Consider the following 22,075-nt stretch of genomic DNA (forward strand, 5'->3'; position numbering starts at 1 on the left):
CGGCTGCGGGGGGGAAGAGAGAGACAGAGAGGAAGGAGGGGGCAGGGGTGGAGAAGCAAATGGGCGCCTCTCCTATGTGCCCCGGCCGGGAATCGAACCCGGGTCCCCCGCACGCCAGGCCGACGCTCTACTACTGAGCCAACCGGTCAGGGCCGGTAACTAATGATTTAAATATAACAATGTTTAAAAGTATTTTTTAAAATGAAAGAGGAGTAAGCTTGGTTCATTTCAGAGAGAGATTTCTCCTTTCTGTTATTTTAAAAGGGACAAGAGGATTTTGTTTTATTAGATTCCGCACATTTGGGAGCTGGACAGGCCAGCGTTCCTGCCACACATACACAGGGATGCGATCGTTCTTCCACTGATTCTAATGCACAATACACAAGTAAAACCATCAGGTTCTTTTTATTTGCAACAGGTAAAAACTGAAGTTTAGTCACTTAACACAGGGTAAACAACAAGTGCAGTGACATCTGTCACAAAGCGTGTCTTCTTCCACAGCACTGTGCTTCTGGTTTATCTCTGTGGCTGGTCCTGGTCATCTGTTACATATCCCTCAGGAATATCATTTTCAATGGGAAGATCGTCTTCAGGGCCAAATATGTTTACCAGCCTCTAGTTCCAGCAATACGTATTTTACTCACTTATGGATATGTATCCCATCCTTTCATATCTTGGTCCAACTTTCTCACTGCATTTCTATTGACATTTATTATGATCCTCCCCCAACATTTACCATAAAGCCCTCTTAAGTTGTATTTACAGCTAAGGAGAATTTGTACATGGCACAAATTAACTCGGCTGTTAGTGCACAGAAGTCACACAATCCTTACTGCGCTAACATACTTGTCTCCAGCTTTGGGGAAATAATTATATGTTAATTAAGACATATACAGAGAAAGTAAACAAACAATGCCTGAGGCTCATCTGGTAAGACAAACTGTTTTGTACTTCTTAGCATAATAAAATATATTTTCAGAAACTGAGAACCAAAGAATATTTAGAACACAAACAGCAAGTCACACATACTAATCATACAACAGATTGACTGATATACTTAAATTCTGTCAAAATAGAGTTTCCTTGAGGCTTTCATTTCAAACAGGTCTGGAAAAAAAATCCACATGGCTCTGTGTCCTCTTAAGAGTTGTTTTCTCATATAAAGTTTTAAAAAAATTAGCCTGGCCTGACCAGGCGGTGGCGCAGTGGATAGAGCGTCAGATTGGGATGTGGAGGTCCCAGGTTCGAGACCCAGATGTCGCCGGCTTGAGCACGGGCTCATCTGTTTTTGAGCAAAGCTCACCAGCTTGGACCCAAGGTCCCTGGCTCAAGCAAGGAGTTACTCTGTCTGCTGAAGGCTCACGGTCAAGGCACATATGAGAAAGCAATCAATGAACAACTAAAGTGCCACAACAAAGAATTGAGGCTTATCTCTCTCCCTTCCTGTCTGTCCCTATCTGTCCCTCTCTCTCTCTGTCCCTGTCACATATGAAAAATTAATTATACTTAGAAAAAGAATTATTATAAGAGGGTTTATCTGTCTCCGTGAATTTATTGTGAGTGGTTATCAACAACTGCTTGTATGTATGTATGTATGTAAGAGGAGGGAAGACAGTGAAGCAGACTCTTACATGAAGCCTGATTGGGATCTACCAGCAACCCTATCTAGGGCCGATGCTCAAGTACGGAGCTATTTTTAGCACCTGAGGCCGATGTGCTCCAAACTTAGACCAACTGAGTCACTGACTACAGGAAGGGGAGAGGAAGAGGTGGAGAAGCAGATGGTTGTTTCTTATGTGTGCCCTGACTGGGAGTTGAACCCTGGACGTCCATATGCCAGGCACATGCTCTATCTACTGAGCAACCAGCCAGGGCCTTAAACAACTGTTTTTAATGCTCTAATGTCAAGGAGTTGGAAGGCAGAAATAAATTTTGCAATTAGATACAGGGTACTATGTATTTTCTTAAATAGGACTCATGTATTTCCCTTATATCCTAATTAAAAAAATTATTCTTCAAAAAATTCACAGAACTAGTTAAATATTGACCATTTTTCTATTTCTCTCAAATCTTTTTTCACCAACTTTTTGCTTAGTGTTTGTATAGCATTTTCTTTGACTTGCTATGAAAGAAATTTTCCTCTGCCACCTTAGGAAGACTGAACATGGTTCACTCTAAATCTTCAATGCCAAAGAAAGCTCCACGAATCCCTCAAATGGGGGGTGGGGGTAGGGAGTAATAGTAGAGAGGTGGAATTAAATTACCAACATGGCCTGACCTGTGGCAGCGCAGTAAAGTGTCGACCTGGAAATGCTGAGGTCGCCAGTTCCTAAGCCCTGGGCTTGCCTGGTCAAGGCACATATGGGAGTTGATGCTTCCTGTTCCTCCCCCCTTTCCTTTCTCCCCTCTCTAAAAAGGAATAAATAAAATCTTAAAAACAAAAATTTCCAACATGAAAGGCTCTAAGAGGCCAGGAAACCTGTTCAATTTTTTTCTATTGTCTTTTCTTTGAGCCATTTGAACATGGAGCTATTTTTTTTTAATTTAATGTACAGTTTCTAGAGTTCACTGAGAGCTTGAAAATGAGAATACCTACAGAAACTGTAGCTTTTTAGGATTACATACTTTTTAAAAAAAAATCTTATTTTTAGAGAGAGAGAGAGAGAGAAGAGGGAGGAGCTGGAAGCATCAACTCCCATATGTGCCTTGACCAGGCAAGTCCAGGGTTTCGAACTGCTGACCTCAGTGTTCCAGGTCGACACTTTATCCACTGCACCACCAACTTTTTTTAAATCTATAGTATGCGTTTTTTAAAAAATAACAAGTACAGATTGAACACCCTAGGGCTCTCAATATATCCTAAAAAAAAAAAATGAACATTTACATTACTTATTGGTTTTACTGAATTAAAAAAAAAAGGTGAATTGTATACTTACCCCTTATATCTGTCCTGGTATGTACAGATTTAACAAGATCATTAAAATTGTTTGCAAGTGAATTAAAAAACAAAACATTTTTTCTTGGGAGTGGTCTTTTGCCTGACCTGTGGTGGCGCAGTGGATAAAAAGTCAACCTGGAACGCCGAGGTCACCAGTTCAAAACTCTGGGCTTGCCTGGTCAAGGCACTTATGGGAGTTGGTGCTTCCTGCTCCACCTGCCTTCTCCCTCCCCCCCTCTAAAAAATGAATTTTAAAAAAACAGTCTTTCATTTGCTGTTATTACCAGCAAATACCATTCATTAACTCAAAAATGGAAGGAAGAGCCCCACAAACACTATTTGAGCAAGCTGACCAACACACGTTACAATGTTAAAAATGAAGGCTCTATACTGTACGTTAGAATTCCCGACTAGGTGTCAAAATGACATCTCATTTATTTCCTTGCTTTGTACTCATACCCCTTGGAGGTGTTACAGGTCTCAGGGCACTCGGCTTCATTTTCACCGTAGGTTCTATAATCTGAAAAGAGCACATTAGTGTTTTGTCCACACTCATTATGGCACCTCCACAATCACTGGGTACAGAAAACAGGGTGACCAACTGCCTCTTTGCAAAAACTCATAAACATCTTCAACCATCTGATGGGTTCTACATGTAAGACCCAAATCATGCTTCTGAAGAAATTCTGCAACCACATCTGTGCCAAACGTGCAGGACACTCCTGTCATGTTCTCCCCAGCCTAAGACATCTTTATTGGGGTCAGACCGCAAAAGATTGCAAAGAAGACCTTGATTGGTATGTCAGTTGGTCGCATCATTTGCCGAATCTGCTCCATGGATTGAAGATACGGTGATAAACCTCCATGACGGCAAACATTCTCTCACCCATGATGGCTGCTACTGGTAAACAGAGCCGGCTGTGCAAGTTTTCCATAGTTTAATGCTACATCTTCTTTTACATTCAGCATAAAATCCACAGATTTTTATTCATCCTGGCACATACACGGTTTCCTCTGAGAAGAAAAAAATTCTCGGACTATTTGATTTTGTACACGAGTAAGCCAGTGACTGCTTTGCTTCCCCTTCTCCACAGTCACCAAGAAACAGGTAGCTGCTTTCAGCCAGGAAATCACTGTGCTCAAAAAGTCGAATCAAATCATAGTATCGCCCATAGATAGATACTACCACATACTTTGAGTGGTGCTTCAAGGTCTAGTCGGATAGGCTGATTGAGAAAGATCTCTCAGGATTTTAAGCACAGTCCTCTGATTTCATTCTCCTGTAGCTGGAGATTCTGACCAGGCTTGGACATGCACACGTCCAGCAGCTGCCGGCTGCTGCTGCTAATGCCGAGTTCATCCCCTCCATCGCCTTCTCACTACTGACCCTCCATAACGGCACTGCTGGCGGCTGGCACCTGGGGCTCACGCCTCCTTTCCCACCACCAGCACAGAGGCGGTGGCAGCAGTCGAGGTAGGTCCCCTCAACTGCCCTGCTCCCTCCTTCTATGCCCACTAGAACCACAAGAACAAAATGGCCATCGACTTGTCTGTCCATGTGGGGTGCAGCTTGTTGCTCAGCAACGGAGCCTTTCTTTCTTTTTCTTTTTTTTGAGGGAGAGAGAGACAGAGAAAGGGAAGGGACAGATAGAAAGGGAGAGAGATGATAAGCATCAATTCTTGGTTGCAGCACCTTAGTTGTTCATTGCTTTCTCATATGTGCCTTGACCGGGGGTCTACAGCAGAGTGAGTGACCCCTTGCTCGAGCCAGAGACCTTGGGCTTCAAGCCAGCAACCATGGAGTCATGTCTATGATCCCACACTCAAGCCCGCCATCCTGCACTCAAGCTGGTGAGCCCACACTCAAGCCGGCAACCTCATAGCTTCGAACCTGGGTCCTCTGTATTCCAGGCAGATGCTCTCTCCAATGTGCCTGGTCAGGCTGCAACCAGCAATTCTTAGAGCCTGAGGTGTAGGCCATGGAACCATCCTCAGTGCAGGCCAACTTGCTCTAATTGAGCCACTGCAGGGTGGAAAGAGAAAGGGTGGGCTCGAGAGGGGAGGGGTGGAGAAGCAGATGGGTTGCTTCTCCTGTGTGCCCTGACCAGGAGTCAAACCCAGGACACCCACACACTGGGCCAACACTCTACCGCTGAGCCACTGGCCAGGGCCCACATATAACTCTGATATCAATTTTCCACAAGAAAAATGGTACTCTTGGAATTGGATTTTGTTTTATGGTCTTCTATACTTCACTTTGGTTTCTATAAATTCTATTTCATTTTTATAAATGAAATAAGCAGGAAGTTATACTAAAACAACTAAAATAGAAATGCTAGATTTAAATTCTGACTTGAACACTGGACAAAATTATAATAGAGCTCACAATGGAGACCTGTGAGCATGTAGAGGAGTCCTATGCATCCTTCTTTGGAAGAGTATGAACACTTAAAAATAATGACACATTTGTGGTTCAGTGATATGAAGTCCTCTGGCACTGTTACAGAATTTTTATTTCATGTACTTCATTTGGTATAACCAAACCATCCTATATACTCCATATAATCATCATCCTTAAAAAGAAGCATGAATTAAGTTTTTGAAAAAAGGTACTCTAAATTAAAAAGTCATTATTTATAAATAAAATTCCTTTTGTGTTAATTCTTGTAAACCATCATTCAATGAATTCTGCAACGTAATTATTTTCTTCTTTGAAAGCAACTTGCACACTTAACATTTTAAAATCTTCTTGAGGTGACTTTTTTCCTCTGCTAAAACCCAATTAAGGACGCTGTACCAGTTTACTCTTATTTCCTTCCTGTTCACTGAGTTTAAAATGGGTATAGGCAAGAATGCCAAATAATGTACATAACATGCCAAGACCCTGATTCGCTGACAGTGGATCCTTAAATAAGACATAGCCTCCCAATAAAGTAATGCAGAACTTGAAGTGTCCAAACATGTTATAGCTGAGGTTTTTGGATAAGGATAAAAAGGAATAACAAGTTAGATGTTTTAACCCCCCCCCCCCCACACACACACACACACAGACAGACAGACAGAGCAATGGCTTCCTGTGGCTGGAAAGTACTGCATGATAGTACTGAATGACAGCTCCCCTCCCCAATCTAAACAACAGGAACTTCAGTGGAGTCCTGGGTCAATCCTAGTTTCTACAGGTAGGTGGCAGCAATTAATAAGCGACAGGAGACTGCTTCAACTATCCCTATTGATATCTCCAAAGAAAAGAAAAGAAAAGAAAAGGGGTTCACGCCTCCTTTCCCGCCACCAGTGGGAAATATAAGGTTGTGAAAGGAATTCACAGCAAGGAAGAGAAGGTATCTTGTATGTCAATTTACAATTCCGTTTTAAAGTGCCATTTCTAATTATAACTTCCCCTGACAAGTGAGGTGAGATTTGCAAGGCAAAAGAAAACTGACTCAAGGTAAGCACGCCCTGCACGAGTAAGTTTAGGAGGGAAATGAGGGAAAGGGAAGGAAGTAATATTGAGCATCAGTGACACGCCAGGCACTATGCAACCATATGTGTTAGCTACAATAATAGTTATCAACAGCAGTATTTATGCGTAATAAAAATCCGCCTGGGCCTGACCTGTGGTGGCGCAGTGGATCAAGCATCGACCTAGAACACTGAGGTCGCTGGTTCAAAACCCTGGGTTTGCCTGGTCAAGGCACATATGGGAGTTGATGCTTCCTGCTCCTCCCCCCCTTCCCTCTCTCTCTCTCTCTCTCATCTCTAAAATGAATAAATAAAAATAATTAAAAAAAAAAAAATCCGCCTGGTGCCTGACACATATTCTCTCAAACAAGACAACCCATTGTAGATATTATTTCCTTCATTTTGTGAGTGGCCAGAGTGAGGCCTGGGAGCTCTCACAACCTGCTCAGGCTCACAGGTGGAGGCAGAGTCCGGGACGCACACCTGAAACTGCCTGACCACAAATTAGACTCTCTTCTGTTCTGAGCCCGAATGGGCAGCTGGGAAGGTCCCTCCGTGTCACAGGGGACCTGAGCTTGCCTGACCAACATGGGTGATTTCCTGAGAGTCAGAAGTTCTTCCCAAGGATATTAATTAGAACCATAAAAAAATACGCCTTATTTTCAATTATGAGCTATCTTCAAGTGCACTGCCTTTAACACTTAGGCATTTCCTTACTCCTCGGCCTCTTTTAAGTAGCTCATGATGTATTAAAGATATTTATACCGAGGGAAGGCAAATTAAAAAAATTCCTCAGTGGTTCCTTTTGTCAATTAAGAAAGGAATAGTCTGCCTGACCGGTGGAGGCTCAGTGGATAGAGGGCTAACCTGGGACGCTGAGGTTCCAGGTTTGAAACCCCGAGGTCCCTGCTTGAGCACAGACTCATTGGCTTTGGCTCAGGCTCACCAGCTTGAGCGCAGGGTTGCCAGCTTGAAAGCGGGATCATAGACCTGATTCCAAGGTTGCTGGATTGAAGCCCAAGGTCACTGGCTTGAGCAAGGGGTCACTCACTGCTCAGCTGGAGCCCCCGGGTCAGGGCATGTACAAGAAGCAATCAATAAACAACTAAAAAAGCGATGCAACTACAAGTTGATGTTTCACATCATCTCTCTCCCTTCCTGTAGGTCTGTCTCTTTCACATAAAAAATAAATAAAGTCTTTTTATAGAGGCTTTCCTGATTTTTCTCCCTAAACTTTCAACTCTGTCACCAACATTTCATATCCTCTTTGACGCTTTTTCTCCTTGGCACTAAACACTACCTAACACTAATATGTATATTTTTATTTGTTTGTTTATAGTTTAACCCTGTAAGAGTAAAGATTTTTGTCTATTTTGCTATATGTCCAGTGCCTGACATATAATAAATATTTAATATTAAATCACTGAACAGTTTATAGTGGGTGTTCAATAAGTGTTCTTTTTTTTTTTTAATTTTATTTATTTATTTATTTTTTGCAGAGACAGTGAGTCAGAGAGAGGGACAGACAGACAGGAACGGAGAGAGACGAGAAGCGTCAATCATTAGTTTTTCGTTGCATGTTGCAACACCTTAGTTGTTCATTGATTGCTTTCTCATATGTGCCTTAACCGCGGGCCTTCAGCAGACCGAGTAACCCCTTGCTGGAGCCAGCGACCTTGGGTTCAAGCTGGTGGGCTTTTGCTCAAACCAGATGAGCCCGCGCTCAAGCTGGTGACCTCGGGGTCTCGAACCTGGGTCCTCTGCATCCCAGTCTGACGCTCTATCCACTGCGCCACCGCCTGGTCAGGCCCAATAAGTGTTCTTAATAAGGGCACATACTTAAATACTTTGGCTTGGCAGCAGAGTACATGATTTGAAATCTGGATACAATGCTTCACAGCTGCACAACCTTGAGTTACTTAAATTCTCTGCACCTCCATTTCCTCTTCTGCAAAATAAAATAACAGAATTTACCTTAAAGAATTACTGTGAGAATTAAATGCCTAGTATAGACAAGGTGATTTGAAAAGTGCCTGGCACCAAATAAACACTTATTAAGTATTCTTCTAAAAAAATTATTATCATTGCTGTTATTTATTGTTTGAAAATATGCTTATTTACTTTGATGACATCAGTGTTCACTCATTTAAATCAGTACACTTGACATAATATTACTAACCTACCTCTTTGATTTAAAGAAATACATTCTTTGCATTTGCCTCAGAGCGGAGCAAAGTGAAATGGGAAGAGAAACAGAATGACAACTAGAATGTTAAGATGGGAAGTTGGGTGTAATTCGGATCTCCAAGGTATGATTTCACTGCTTGAAGTAATATTGAGAAAACAGGCACACCCATAAGTACAAAAACATCCCCTAAACTTCAGAGGTCACTTATATCAATTTCAGAGGTCTGATTAACTTTGGCTATGTGGATAACCACACCTCTACTTTATTACTATAGATAACTGAGAACTGATTGACAACTCAAGCATCCATCCTATTATTCACCCCAATATTCAATTAACCCCACTATGTGCAACAAATGGTTCTCTGTGTTCATCTTGATAAGGGAAATGATCATCTATGACTTAAGAAAACACAAAACTGGCCTGACTGGTGGTGCTGCAGTGGATATAGCATCACCCTGGGACGCTGAGGTCCCAGGTTCAAAACCCCAAGGTCCCCGGCTTGAGCACAGGATCATCCAGCTTGAATGCAGGCTCACCAGTTTGAGTGCAGGGTTGCTGGCTTGAGCATGGGATCATGGACGTGACCCTATGGTTGCTGGCTTGAGCCCAAAGTCACTGGCTTGAGCAAGGGGTCACTGGCTCGGCATGAGCCCCTGGGTCCAGGCACATATGAGAAGCAATCAATGAACTAAAATGACATGACTATGACTTGATGCTTCTCATCTCTCTCCCTTCCTGCCTGTCTTTCTCGCTAAATAAATAAATAATGTTCATGATACAGAAAACTAACCCATTTTCCCAGTTCTTATTTCTTTAAACCTCTATAGACTCTAGTGTAGAATGAGATGATTAAAGATTAAAAATAACTCACACTACTCAATTTAGGCCATGCAATAGTAATTGTGAGACTCAAGGAAACAAATGTGATGGAGTTTTAGAAAATATATAAAAGACTGTCATAAACATGACCCCGTGGTTGCTGACTTGAATCCAAAGGTCACTGGCTTGAGCCCAAGGTCACTGGCTTGAGCAAGCAGTCACTCGCTCTGCTATAGTTCCCTGCTCAAGGCACATGAGAAAGCAATTAATGAACAACTAAGGAGACAAAGGAGCCACAACGAAGAATTGATACTTCTCATCTCTCATCTCTCTACCTTCCTGTCTGCCCCTTTCTTTCCCTCTCTCTGTCTCTGTCACACACACACACACATACACACAAAGACTATGCATCTATAAGTCATTAGGAAAAGGATACGTGACTGGTGAAGTGTTCCCAATGATCCAATAAATCGATAAATTCACCATGAAAGCTATTACTCCAGACAGCAGCACCATAAGCTACAAGTAAACCAAAAGAATCATTAATGCAGCTTCAATCATTATAATCATCAGGTAAAAAGAATTTCATTGTGCATTTCTAAAAACTCAAATATCAACCATTAGGAAGATTTTAAAAATAGAATCACAATTTGAAAGATGAGAATTAAGGGTAAAAGTGTAGAATGAATAATATTCTGAAATGTTTACAGAATTGTCTACAAAACTCAAAGAAAAATTGTCCAATAATATCCTGCCTCTGAATGAGAATTTCCAGTTCATTTTTCTTGTTAATCTGAAAAACGCCCTTGGATTTCAAATGAATGCATATATTAAAGAAAAAAGAGGGGGCTGAATTCCAAGCAGAAGGAACAGTATGGGCCAAAGCACGGGAGCATGGAAAACACAAGCTGTATACAAGGGACAGGGTATAAGACAACCTGGCTGAGGACATGGGGACAAAGTGGGCTGTACCACAGTACACACACACACAATATTGTTTTCAAACCTATCTCACAATTTTCCCACATTTTTATTTTTATGTGCCTTGACCGTGGGCCTTCAGCAGACCGAGTAACCCCTTGCTCGAGCCAGCGACGTTGGGCTCAAGCTGGTGAGCTTTTTGCTCAAACCAGATGAGCCCTCGCTCAAGTTGGCGACCTTGGGGTCTCGAACCTGGGTCTTCCACATCCCAGTCCGTAGCTCTATCCACTGCGCCACCGCCTGGTCAGGCCTATCTCACAATTTTATTATAAATTAGTTTAAAAGTCACTTTCTATTTCTAGAATAAGAGAGTTTAAATAAAATAATATTTATGATTTGAGTTAATAACAAGTTTAAATTCCAAAGACATGAATGACATCTCAGTCTTTTTAAAAATTTATTTATTGCGTTTACATAGATTCTAGTGTCTCCCTGAATGCATCCCCCCCTCATATCAGTTTTTTTTTTTTAAATTATTGATTGATTTTAGTGAGAGAACGGAAGGGGGAGAGAGAGAGAGGTAAACATTGACTTGTTGTTCTGCTTATCTATATGTTCACTGGTTAATTCCTGTATGTGCTCTGACTGGGGAATGACCCACAATCTTGGTGTACTGAGACAATGGTTTTTAAATCACTGCAATCATAAGGGGACCAGAGGAATTAGATTTGTGTCCTATATAGGTAAAAAGAGTAATATATCATTTGTTTTATAAGTGAAACCCATTTAATTTTCAACTCTGAAAAACTTGCTCTTTAAAAATTTTAAAAACTGGCCCTGCCTGGTTGGCTCAATGGATAGAGTGTCAGCCCGTCCTATGGTTGTGATTCCTGGTCAGGGCACACACAGGAACAGATTGATGTTTCTGTCTCTCTCTCCCACTCGCTCTAAAATCAATAAATAAAAAATGTGAGAAAGAAAAAAAACTGTACATACCTTTAAAACATTTTAAAAACTGTTTCTAGAAATATAACACTATCAATTTTATTGAACTTACAGGATGTTATACACCTATTTCTTGATACTTAGCATTAAATATACAATTACAAGCTATACTTTGAGGAGGTGATGTCCTCTAAGAATATTAAAGAAGAAAGGTGAGACCCTGGCTGGGTACTCAGCTGGTTAGAGCATCATCTGGATATACCACGGTTACGGGTTCAATTGTCAGTCAGGGCACATATAAGAATCAACCAATCAATGTAAATAAGTGGAACAACAAACTGTTTCTCTCCTCTCCCTAAAAAATCAATTAAATAAATGGAAATTAAAAAAAAAAAGGGAAGGTGACTTTCCCTATATAAATGGTCTCAGCACTAAGTGACTTTTTTTCTTTTTGAAGTTGGAAACGGGGAGGCAGTCAGACAGACTCCCACATGCGCCCGACCGGGATCCACCAGGCATGCCCACCAGGAGGCGATGCTCTGCCTATCTTGGGGTGTTGCTCTGCCGCAATCAGAGCCATTCTAGCGCCTGAGGCAGAGGCCACAGAGCCATCCTCAGCGCCTAGGCAAACTTTGCTCCAATGGAGCCTTGGCTGCAGGAGGGGAAGAGAGAGACAGAGAGGAAGGAGAGGAGGAGGAGTGGAGAAGCAGATGGGCGCCTCTCCTTTGTGCCCTGGCCGGGAATCGAACCTGGGACTCCTGCACGCCAGGCCGACGCTCTACCACTGAGCAAACCAGCCAGAGCCTAACTTTGACTTTTTTATGGTCTTTCTGCTACTCGCCTCTTTTTCAAATCTGCCAGAGGGCCTATTGCAAAAAAACCTCTCTCTTTCTAAATAAGGTATCTAAATTACAATGGCTTGAAGATTGGATAGCCAAGATGGCTAGAATGTTTATAAAATTAAGAGGAAATATCATCTCATAGATGGTTCAGGGATTTCTACTTTGGAAAAAATGTTACATACTAATTTCTTATGTCAAAGCATGTGAATTTGAAACAACTATCAATCTGCTCACAAGCAGCATAGTGGGGTGATTAAGAATATGGATTGTGGAGTCAGAATGCATAAATTCAATAGAACTTCAGATTTGCTTACTAGCTGTGGGATCTCGAGTCAATTACTTCACTGTCTCTCAGTTTCCTCATCAGTAAATATAACAGTATGTATCCACAAAAAAAGTCGTTATCAGGATTAAGTAAGTTAATATTTGCAAAGTGCTTAGACTACTATCAGAACAGTGATGGCGAACCTTTTTATAAAAACCACCCACTTTTGCAGTGCTGGTCAACCTGTTCCCTCCTGCCCACTAGCAGGTGTTCCAGCTTTCATGGAGGGCCAATGCAGCGCCATTTGGTTGCTCCGCTACCCTCCACCATGAAAGCTGGGCGGTTTTTATAAAAAGGTTCCCCATCACGGATCTAGAACAAACTAAGAGCAAAGTAAGTTAAATAAATTAACACCACCAACAAAAATGACATTCTTAATGACTGTTCTAAAGGTTAAAGCAGATATTCCTTCCCTAAGTGGGGGATTATACTTTCTAACTTAAAATGTCCCCAAACTACATATCCCTTTAATCTGGCCATTCTACTCTTAGGATTTTACTTCATAATAAAAAGTACCAGTTCATGAGGACACATGTACAAGGATATTATTACAACACTGGTTATAGTGGTCAAGAACTGAAACTAAAAGTCTTATACAGGCATTAAAAAGAATGATATAAATAGACTTTCATAAGATATTGAGAAAAGTCAGATACAGAAAACCATGTGATATGATTCCATTTTTGTAACGGAAACAACTATCAGGATACATCCAAGAATCAATTAATGAGTAGAACAACAAATTGATGTTTTCTCACTTTCTCCTTTCTCCTCTCTCTAAAATAATTTTTCTTTTTAGGTGAGAGAAGGGGAGATAGTGAAGCAGACTCCCTCATGCACCTGGACCAGGATCTACCGGGCAACCCTGTCTTGGGATGATGCTCAACTACCAAGCACCTGAGGCTGTCATGCTTGGATCTACTAGAGCTATCTTCAGTGTCTGGGGCCATGCCTGAACCAATCAAGCCACTGACTACAGGAGGAGAAAACGGAGAGAGGGGGAGAGGGAGGGAAGGAGAAGCAGATGGTCCCTTTTCCTGTGTATTCTGACCAGGAATTGAACCCAGGATGTCCATACACTAGGCCAGGGGTCGGGAACCTATGGTTCACAAGCCAGATGTGGCTCTTTTGATGGCTGCATCTGGCTCACAGACAAATCTTTAATAAAAATAATAATGTTAAAAATATAAAACATTCTCATGTATTACAACCCATTCATTTCCTACTGCTCATGTTCATGGTTGTGGGTCGCTGGAGCCAATCACAGCTGTCCTCTGGGACAACACCAAATTTTTATTGGATAATGCATAATGTACATGGGTCATTGTATGGCTCTCATGGAATTACATTTTAAAATATATGGTGTTCATGGCTCTCTCAGCTAAAAGGTTCCCGACCCCTGCACTAGGCTGACACTCTATTCACTGAGCCACTGGCCAGAACTTAAAATCAATTTTTTAAAAAATTAAAAAAATAGTGCTCTGAAAATTAAAATTACATTCATAATGGAGGAATTATTATCTTGTTTCTTAGACACCAAAACAATCAGAACTCACCAGTGCAGAAGCTGACCAGGGACCAAACAATCCTCCTTCACCAAACAGTGGCTCAAAGAAAGGCACAGCAACCAGCAACATGGCAGATGACATCGGAGCCTGGTAGTACAGCAGCTGCATTGAGTTAACTTGCAATTCATGCTGTTTGGCTCCCACCCACTAAAAATTAGGAGATGAAACCAGTTAGGTAGAAAAACAAAATAGCATCATTTACTGAAAAAAAGATTCAACTCTAGACACAAAATGGGAATGGAGGGCACAGGGCTGGGGGAAGAGAAAATGCCTAATTATTCTACAAGATATCAAAGATCAATAATATATACAAATGTTCTTTAAGCACCCTGGATGAAGGACCTTTATAAACTCAATGTCTGATCATGTATTTTCTTCTGAATTATAAAGGAGGAGAAAAAATCCTATCTTCTATCCTGATCCTAGTAAACGGGGAAGTCAATGCATAACATATAAGCATAAAAGATCTCAGGAAAATATGCAGGAATGGAAATTCCGGTCAGTAAGAATACAGATGCCTGACCAGGCGGTGGCGCAGTGGATAAAGCATCGGACTGGGATGCAGAGGACCCAGGTTCGAGACCCCGAGGTCGCCAGCTTGAGTGCAGGCTCATCTGGTTTGAGCAAAAAGCCCACCAGCTTGAACCCAAGGTCGCTGGCTCCAGCAAGGGGTTACTCGGTCTGCTGAAGGCCCGCGGTCAAGGCATGTATGAGAAAGCAATCAATGAACAACTAAGGTGTTGCAACGCGCAATGAAAAACTAATGATTGATGCTTCTCATCTCTCTCCGTTCCTGTCTGTCTGTCCCTGTCTATCCCTCTCTCTGACTCACTCTCTGTCTCTGTAAAAAAAAAAAAAAAAAAAGAATACAGATGTAGTGTCAGACTTCATTTCTTTCTAAAAATGGTCCTCCCAAAGACTGGGGGACAGGGCAGACTAATTAGAGACTGACAGGAACTCAGTTATCCCAGGTGGCTGACTGACGGGAACTCAGTTATCCCAGGTGACTGACTGACGGAACTCAGTTATCCCAGGTGGCTGACTGACGGAACTCAGTTATCCCAGGTGGCTGACTGACGGAACTCAGTTATCCCAGGTGGCTGACTGACGGGAACTCAGTTATCCCAGGTGGCTGACTGACGGGAACTCAGTTATCCCAGGTGGCTGACTGACGGGAACTCAGTTATCCCAGGTGGCTGACTGACGGGAACTGTTATCCCAGGTGGCTGACTGACGGGAACTCAGTTATCCCAGGTGGCTGACTGACGGGAACTCAGTTATCCCAGGTGGCTGACTGACGGGAACTCAGTTATCCCAGGTGGCTGACTGACGGAACTCAGTTATCCCAGGTGGCTGACTGACGGGAACTCAGTTATCCCAGGTGGCTGACTGACGGAACTCAGTTATCCCAGGTGACTGACTGACGGAACTCAGTTATCCCAGGTGACTGACTGACGGAACTCAGTTATCCCAGGTGACTGACTGACGGGAACTCAGTTATCCCAGGTGACTGACTGACGGGAACTCAGTTATCCCAGGTGGCTGACTGACGGGAACTCAGTTATCCCAGGTGGCTGACTGACGGGAACTCAGTTATCCCAGGTGGCTGACTGACGGGAACTCAGTTATCCCAGGTGGCTGACTGACGGGAACTCAGTTATCCCAGGTGGCTGACTGACGGGAACTCAGTTATCCCAGGTGGCTGACTGACGGAACTCAGTTATCCCAGGTGGCTGACTGACGGGAACTCAGTTATCCCAGGTGGCTGACTGACGGGAACTCAGTTATCCCAGGTGGCTGACTGACGGGAACTCAGTTATCCCAGGTGGCTGACTGACGGGAACTCAGTTATCCCAGGTGGCTGACTGACGGGAACTCAGTTATCCCAGGTGGCTGACTGACGGGAACTCAGTTATCCCAGGTGGCTGACTGACGGGAACTCAGTTATCCCAGGTGGCTGACTGACGGAACTCAGTTATCCCAGGTGGCTGACTGACGGAACTCAGTTATCCCAGGTGGCTGACTGACGGGAACTCAGTTATCCCAGGTGGCTGACTGACGGAACTCAGTTATCCCAGGTGGCTGACTGACGGAACTCAGTTATCCCAGGTGACTGACTGACGGGAACTCAGTTATCCCAGGTGGCTGACTGACGGGAACTCAGTTATCCCAGGTGGCTGACTGACGGGAACTCAGTTATCCCAGGTGGCTGACTGACGGGAACTCAGTTATCCCAGGTGGCTGACTGACGGGAACTCAGTTATCCCAGGTGGCTGACTGACGGGAACTCAGTTATCCCAGGTGGCTGACTGACGGAACTCAGTTATCCCAGGTGGCTGACTGACGCGAACTCAGTTATCCCAGGTGGCTGACTGACGGGAACTCAGTTATCCCAGGTGGCTGACTGACGGGAACTCAGTTATCCCAGGTGGCTGACTGACGGGAACTCAGTTATCCCAGGTGGCTGACTGACGGGAACTCAGTTATCCCAGGTGGCTGACTGACGGGAACTCAGTTATCCCAGGTGGCTGACTGACGGGAACTCAGTTATCCCAGGTGGCTGACTGACGGGAACTCAGTTATCCCAGGTGGCTGACTGACGGGAACTCAGTTATCCCAGGTGGCTGACTGACGGGAACTCAGTTATCCCAGGTGACTGACTGACGGAACTCAGTTATCCCAGGTGACTGACTGACGGGAACTCAGTTATCCCAGGTGGCTGACTGACGGGAACTCAGTTATCCCAGGTGACTGACTGACGGGAACTCAGTTATCCCAGGTGGCTGACTGACGGGAACTCAGTTATCCCAGGTGGCTGACTGACGGGAACTCAGTTATCCCAGGTGGCTGACTGACGGGAACTCAGTTATCCCAGGTGGCTGACTGACGGGAACTCAGTTATCCCAGGTGGCTGACTGACGGGAACTCAGTTATCCCAGGTGGCTGACTGACGGGAACTCAGTTATCCCAGGTGGCTGACTGACGGGAACTCAGTTATCCCAGGTGGCTGACTGACGGGAACTCAGTTATCCCAGGTGGCTGACTGACGGGAACTCAGTTATCCCAGGTGGCTGACTGACGGGAACTCAGTTATCCCAGGTGGCTGACTGACGGAACTCAGTTATCCCAGGTGGCTGACTGACGGGAACTCAGTTATCCCAGGTGACTGACTGACGGAACTCAGTTATCCCAGGTGACTGACTGACGGGAACTCAGTTATCCCAGGTGACTGACTGACGGGAACTCAGTTATCCCAGGTGACTGACTGACGGAACTCAGTTATCCTAGGTGGCTGCCAATGTCTGTGGCTAGAAAGGAAAGTGAGGTCTTTTCAATCACTAAAAGACCAGTCAACAGTAAAAGGAACTTTCCTCTTTATGGGTAATTTTTTTGTGGGTAATCTCCCACCAGTACTCCTAAGAAATGAGATGATGACAAACCCTAAACAACTAACTATGTCATTCAGCAGAACTGACACCTCAAATCCCATCAAAATGCTTCAAAAATATAACTGTTCAAAGAAAAATTTGATAGGACTATAGGAATACGATCTGGCAAAAACAGTCCAGCCTTTGAATAACTGCTCCTACATAACCCTTTTTCCTGTAGGTCTGGGTATCCTGTTATATATACTGTAAGTCTATAGAAATTCACCAAGACAAAAATAGAAGAGCAGGAAATCTGACAGACTCCTGACAGCCTTAGCTAAGAGTCTTCTGTGAATATGAAGGACAAAGAATTGATTCTTCTTCTGCTGGCTCCTTGGGGCACTGCAGCGAGCAAAAACGAATGCAGACTGTGTACCTGCCCGTCACTTCAGCAGCCTCACCAGGCAGCTGCCTCTCTGACACAGAACCGCCTGGGATCGTGGTGAGTCAGGACCTCCACTTTCCCTTCCTGTGTGCACCCTGGCTATGCCCGCCACTCCTCTAATGAAACTGCACCCCCAAAGGGCACATCACCTCCAAGAGCCACATCTGAAGGACTCCCCTACTCTCCTCCTGCTGGAGTAGATGCTAAGGCTGTATTATTAAACTCCTAACATTCAACAAGATGTCTTAGTTTATTACCAGTGGATGTTTGCAAAAAGAATAAAATTGGTTACAAATTTTGAATCTAATTTCCCCATGCAGGTACACCCACATTTTCAGTCCAAGGTTTTCAGTACAGAGAAAATACAGTTTGACTGTACCCTACACCAAATTACCTTTTCCCCACTACATAAAAAACAAATATACTTGTTCAGATTTTATGGTAATGAAGCAGATCCATGAACAAAATTTTTTTTTTTTTTCAGAGAGAGAGGGATAGACAGGGACAGACAGACAGTAACAGAGAGAGATGAGAAGCATCAATCATTAGTTTTCATTGCACGTTGCAATACCTTAGTTGTTCATTAATTGCTTTCTCATATGTGCCTCAACCGCGGGCCTTCAGCAGACAGAGTACCCCTTGCTGGGGCTAGCAACCTTGGGTTCAAGCTGGTGGGCTTTTTGCTCAAACCAGATAAGCCCGCGCTCAATCTGGCGACCTCGGGGTCTCGAACCTGGGTCCTCTGAATCCCAGTCCAATGCTCTATCCACTGCGCCACTGCCTGGTCAGGCCATGAACAAATTTTTAATGAATGCCTGCTACATAGGCAAGGCATACTGCTAGTACAAGAAGTGAAATCAAAATACCCATTGCTATAAAGTATTGATGTAGACAAATTATTCAAAGCCACCTGACCAGGTGGTGGCGCAGTAGATAGAACATAGGTCTGGGACTCAGAGGACCCAGGTTCAAAACCCCAAGGTGCCCAGCTTGAGTGTGGGTTCGCCAGCTTGAGTGTAGGATCATAGACATGACCCCATGGTCGCTGGCTTGAGCCAAAAGTCGCTGGCTTGAGCCCAAGGTTGCTGGCTTGAGCCCAAGGTTGCTGGCTTGAGCAAGGAGTCACTGGCTCAAGGCACATATAAGAAAGCAATCAACGAACAACTAAACTGCCACAACGAAGAATTGATGCTTCTCATTTCTCCCTTCCTGTCTGTCTGACCCTATCTGTTCCTCTCTCTTGCTAAAAAAAAAAAATATATATATATATATATATGTATATATTCAAAGCCAAGATACAAGTTGTAACAGTAGCATATTTTTGAGGCAAAGATAAATAAATCCGTAATTTTCCTTTCCCACTCAAAGTTTAGAAAGTGTACTCACTCCTTCACAGTAATGTTATAATTAAAGCATAAATGATAAATGTAACCAATGAAATCAGTCCTCAAGTAAAAAGTCTTAATTATACATTTTGTGAAAATTTCCCAGAAAATAATATAACATACCCCAAACTCAGACTGTTAAGCATGGGTATTACACACTTACAAACAGGTAGGTATTTGGTGAGCATCATACACCCAAGTTTCTCTGTCTCCTTTCTTCTCTTCACCTTGTGTCAGACAATTCATGCATTTATGCTTTCTTCCTAAGTCTATTGTCTCTATACTGTATATTGTAAAACTGGGGGTACAGCTTCAAATTTTATGAAATCTGCTAAAAAGGAACAAAGAGAAAAAAAAGTTACCAACCACTTGATAAAGGGATGTAACTAGAACACCAAGAGCAGCAAACACCATTCCAAGGAAATTAAACTTCACATCGTAATAAGAATTTAGGAATACACCTAAAGTTATAGGAATCTGTAAAGAAAAAGAGGTAAATGTTGTTCAGATTAAATTCAAGAGTATTTCTTTCATGGTGTTTTACAAGGTTAATCAAAAAAACACATCACTGGGTTACAAAGAACCTCTATAAGTTTTTCTTTTCTATTTGAAAACACTGACTGTTAATCCTGTTTCCTCAGTTAAAGATATAATAGTTCTAATTATGTTTACATTTAATTCTATTTAAAATTTTGAGGAAAAAATGAGTCAATGAATTGCACTTGGCAAAAAATGAATGCCACATGCATAGAGACAGGAGTAAACCCCAAAACTAGTGTTTAAACAACATATAAACATAAACACATAACAATAGCATTCGGATCCTAAATATTGTAAGTTATTAAGTGCTAGAATTATTTTAGTTCATTTTCTTAAAGATGCAGAACCCTCTGCAGAGTATCACTGCTGACATAGTCTGAGACATATTTTATGCTAAACCTTCAACGTTTATCATACATGGTTTGGTTACCCTGGGGGAGGTAGGCTGTTTTCAGTTTGAAATTTTGCAGATAGCTGATACACAGAATTGCACCACCCAATACAGCTTTCTTTTCTTATGGATCACAGCATTGAAGGATATCCAACAAACAAGAATTATTAAAACACACAAGCACACTTCTGGGATAAGAACCCAATATAGTGCCAAGATGGCTTTTTTCCATCTCCCTCAAATTAGCCTTTAAAATCACATGCTCCCACATGACACCTGTGTGGATTTCAAGATACTGGGAAAGAGCGTGGCTCAAGATTAAACGTTCAAATTTCCCGGTAAAAAAAGACGGTCGGGGAGATGAGTTGTTAGAGGTGCGCTGTGCGAAGCTGAAGCTACTCACCAGCGTGAGCTGTATTTTGGTAGAGAAGGTTTTCTTGTAGCAGAAGGTCTGGATAACTATGATCACCGGCGTGGTCATGGCCTTGGCCAGCTGATAGGTGCCGATGGTGTTGTTCTGCAGAGAAAGGTTGGTGAAGACCACGAAGCCACAGAAGCTGAGGGCCAGGAGGAGGAGCTTGGAAGGCGGCAGACTTTTGGGGGCAAAGATGTTCAGCTTCTGGCACAGGCACAAGCCCAGCCAGGTGACCACAAAGTGCACCAGTGTCAGGCTCATGTTGGGGAAGCCGTGGTGCACATAGATCCATTTGTTGAGGAACACGATGCAGATGGACACCAGCAAGTTGAGAAGGAGCCCAGCGGCGATGCGCCCATTATCCCGCACACGGTCTGCCAGCGATGCCATGACCCCCACGAAACCTGGGCCCCCCAGCCTCCTAGACGACGGCCGGCCTGCCTCCGGCTGCCCTAGCCCACCTCCTCCACTGTTGCGTTCTCGCAGTCGCCAGCTTCAGCTGCTCGCCGGGGTAAGGGTCCAAGGCGAGCAACAGCAGCGTACACATGCTCTGCCACCGCCCATTGAGCCCGCGAATACACGGCAGCACGTCCTGCGCGCCCCGCCTCCTGCCATGTGACTCGGGGCGCCCGTGATTCCGCCCCCAGCTGGTAGCGTAGCCTCTACTCTGCGCAGGCGCGTTGGGTTCTCTGTACGGAAAGCTGCTCGGTTGGTCTGCATTCCTTGTTAGGCACCGACTCTCTACCGTGGCTGGACTCATTTGGAATCTATTTCTTGATGTTTGACATTTCCTGTGGGTGGGTTGACTCGACTTGCTAGACTGCTGCTCTAAAGCTGATGGAATGGGCTGTGCAAACACTGATGTTCAATTTTATGTAAGGGACAGTGCTAATTTTAGTCCTCCAAATATACAGAAGTGTAGAAAGTGTAACCTTCATATATGCTCATCATGGTTAGGAAATTATTCATATTCATATTTTCTTTTTGAAGAATGTTTGGCCTCTTATTCTAGAATAGTGTCCATTTTACCTAAATGTTCTAATATACTTGGTTAGAGTTGTATGTATTGATAGTATTCTACCATATTTTAAATTCTATTTTCATCTGTTGTTATATCACTTTACTTAACCTAGACATCATGTATGTGGGCTTTCTTTGTCCCTTGATTAGCCTTGCCAGTAATTTGTCTATTTTATAGGCCTTTTCAAAGATTACTTCTACTGATTTTGTTTCATTACATTTTTCATTCCTACTGTTTTCCCTAACAGTGCTTATTTATTTAAACAATTTAAAGCTGTGTGTTTCCCCCTGATGATAGCTTTGTCCACAGTCCTCAAGACAATGTAATTCTCATTTTCCATTTTCCTTAATTCCTAAGTAGTCTGATTGAGTGTTAATTTCCTCTTTGATATAAGAATTATTCAAATATTGAGTACCTGCCTCACACTAGGAATTCTGTTTGGCACTTGGGAAATAAGGGAGGGCAAAACCAATCCAGACCCTCTCTCACAGAATTTAGTGACT

The 22,075-nt window shown here is 43.2% G+C and overlaps 1 protein-coding gene and 1 pseudogene across 2 annotated transcripts; both read right to left on the minus strand.

Moving 5' to 3' along the window:
* Window positions 1-380: 380 nt before the first annotated feature.
* LOC136324654 (serine/threonine-protein phosphatase PP1-gamma catalytic subunit pseudogene) lies at window positions 381-4,251 on the minus strand (annotated as a pseudogene).
* On the minus strand, window positions 381-21,143 carry SLC35E3 (solute carrier family 35 member E3). Of its 2 annotated transcripts, none has more exons than XM_066257819.1 (5): window positions 20,540-21,143; window positions 19,572-19,682; window positions 13,996-14,154; window positions 9,843-9,925; window positions 381-1,351 (listed from the first exon to the last, which is right to left on the minus strand). In XM_066257819.1, the coding sequence occupies exons 1-5, from the start codon at window positions 20,939-20,941 to the stop codon at window positions 1,300-1,302; spliced, it is 807 nt and encodes a 268-aa protein (XP_066113916.1). In that variant the 5' UTR covers window positions 20,942-21,143; the 3' UTR covers window positions 381-1,299. The 2 variants fall into 2 exon arrangements, with proteins under 2 accessions (XP_066113916.1, XP_066113915.1); XM_066257818.1 differs by having other exon boundaries at window positions 381-5,907.
* Window positions 21,144-22,075: the final 932 nt, after the last annotated feature.

This window comes from Saccopteryx bilineata, chromosome 2, assembly GCF_036850765.1.
Source record: "Saccopteryx bilineata isolate mSacBil1 chromosome 2, mSacBil1_pri_phased_curated, whole genome shotgun sequence".
Classification (NCBI taxonomy): Eukaryota; Metazoa; Chordata; class Mammalia; order Chiroptera; family Emballonuridae; genus Saccopteryx; species Saccopteryx bilineata.

Excerpts from the sequence above, each read along its gene's own strand:
- SLC35E3 (XM_066257818.1), bottom strand. The coding sequence starts at position 20,941 with ATGGCATCGCTGGCAGACCGTGTGCGGGATAATGGGCGCATCGCCGCT. Across the intron at positions 19,683-20,539 it reads CCAAAATACAGCTCACGCTG|ATTCCTATAACTTTAGGTGT; the intron begins GTGAGTAGCTTC and ends TTTTCTTTACAG. Across the intron at positions 9,926-13,995 it reads CCTGGTCAGCTTCTGCACTG|CTTATGGTGCTGCTGTCTGG; the intron begins GTGAGTTCTGAT and ends GTTTACTTGTAG.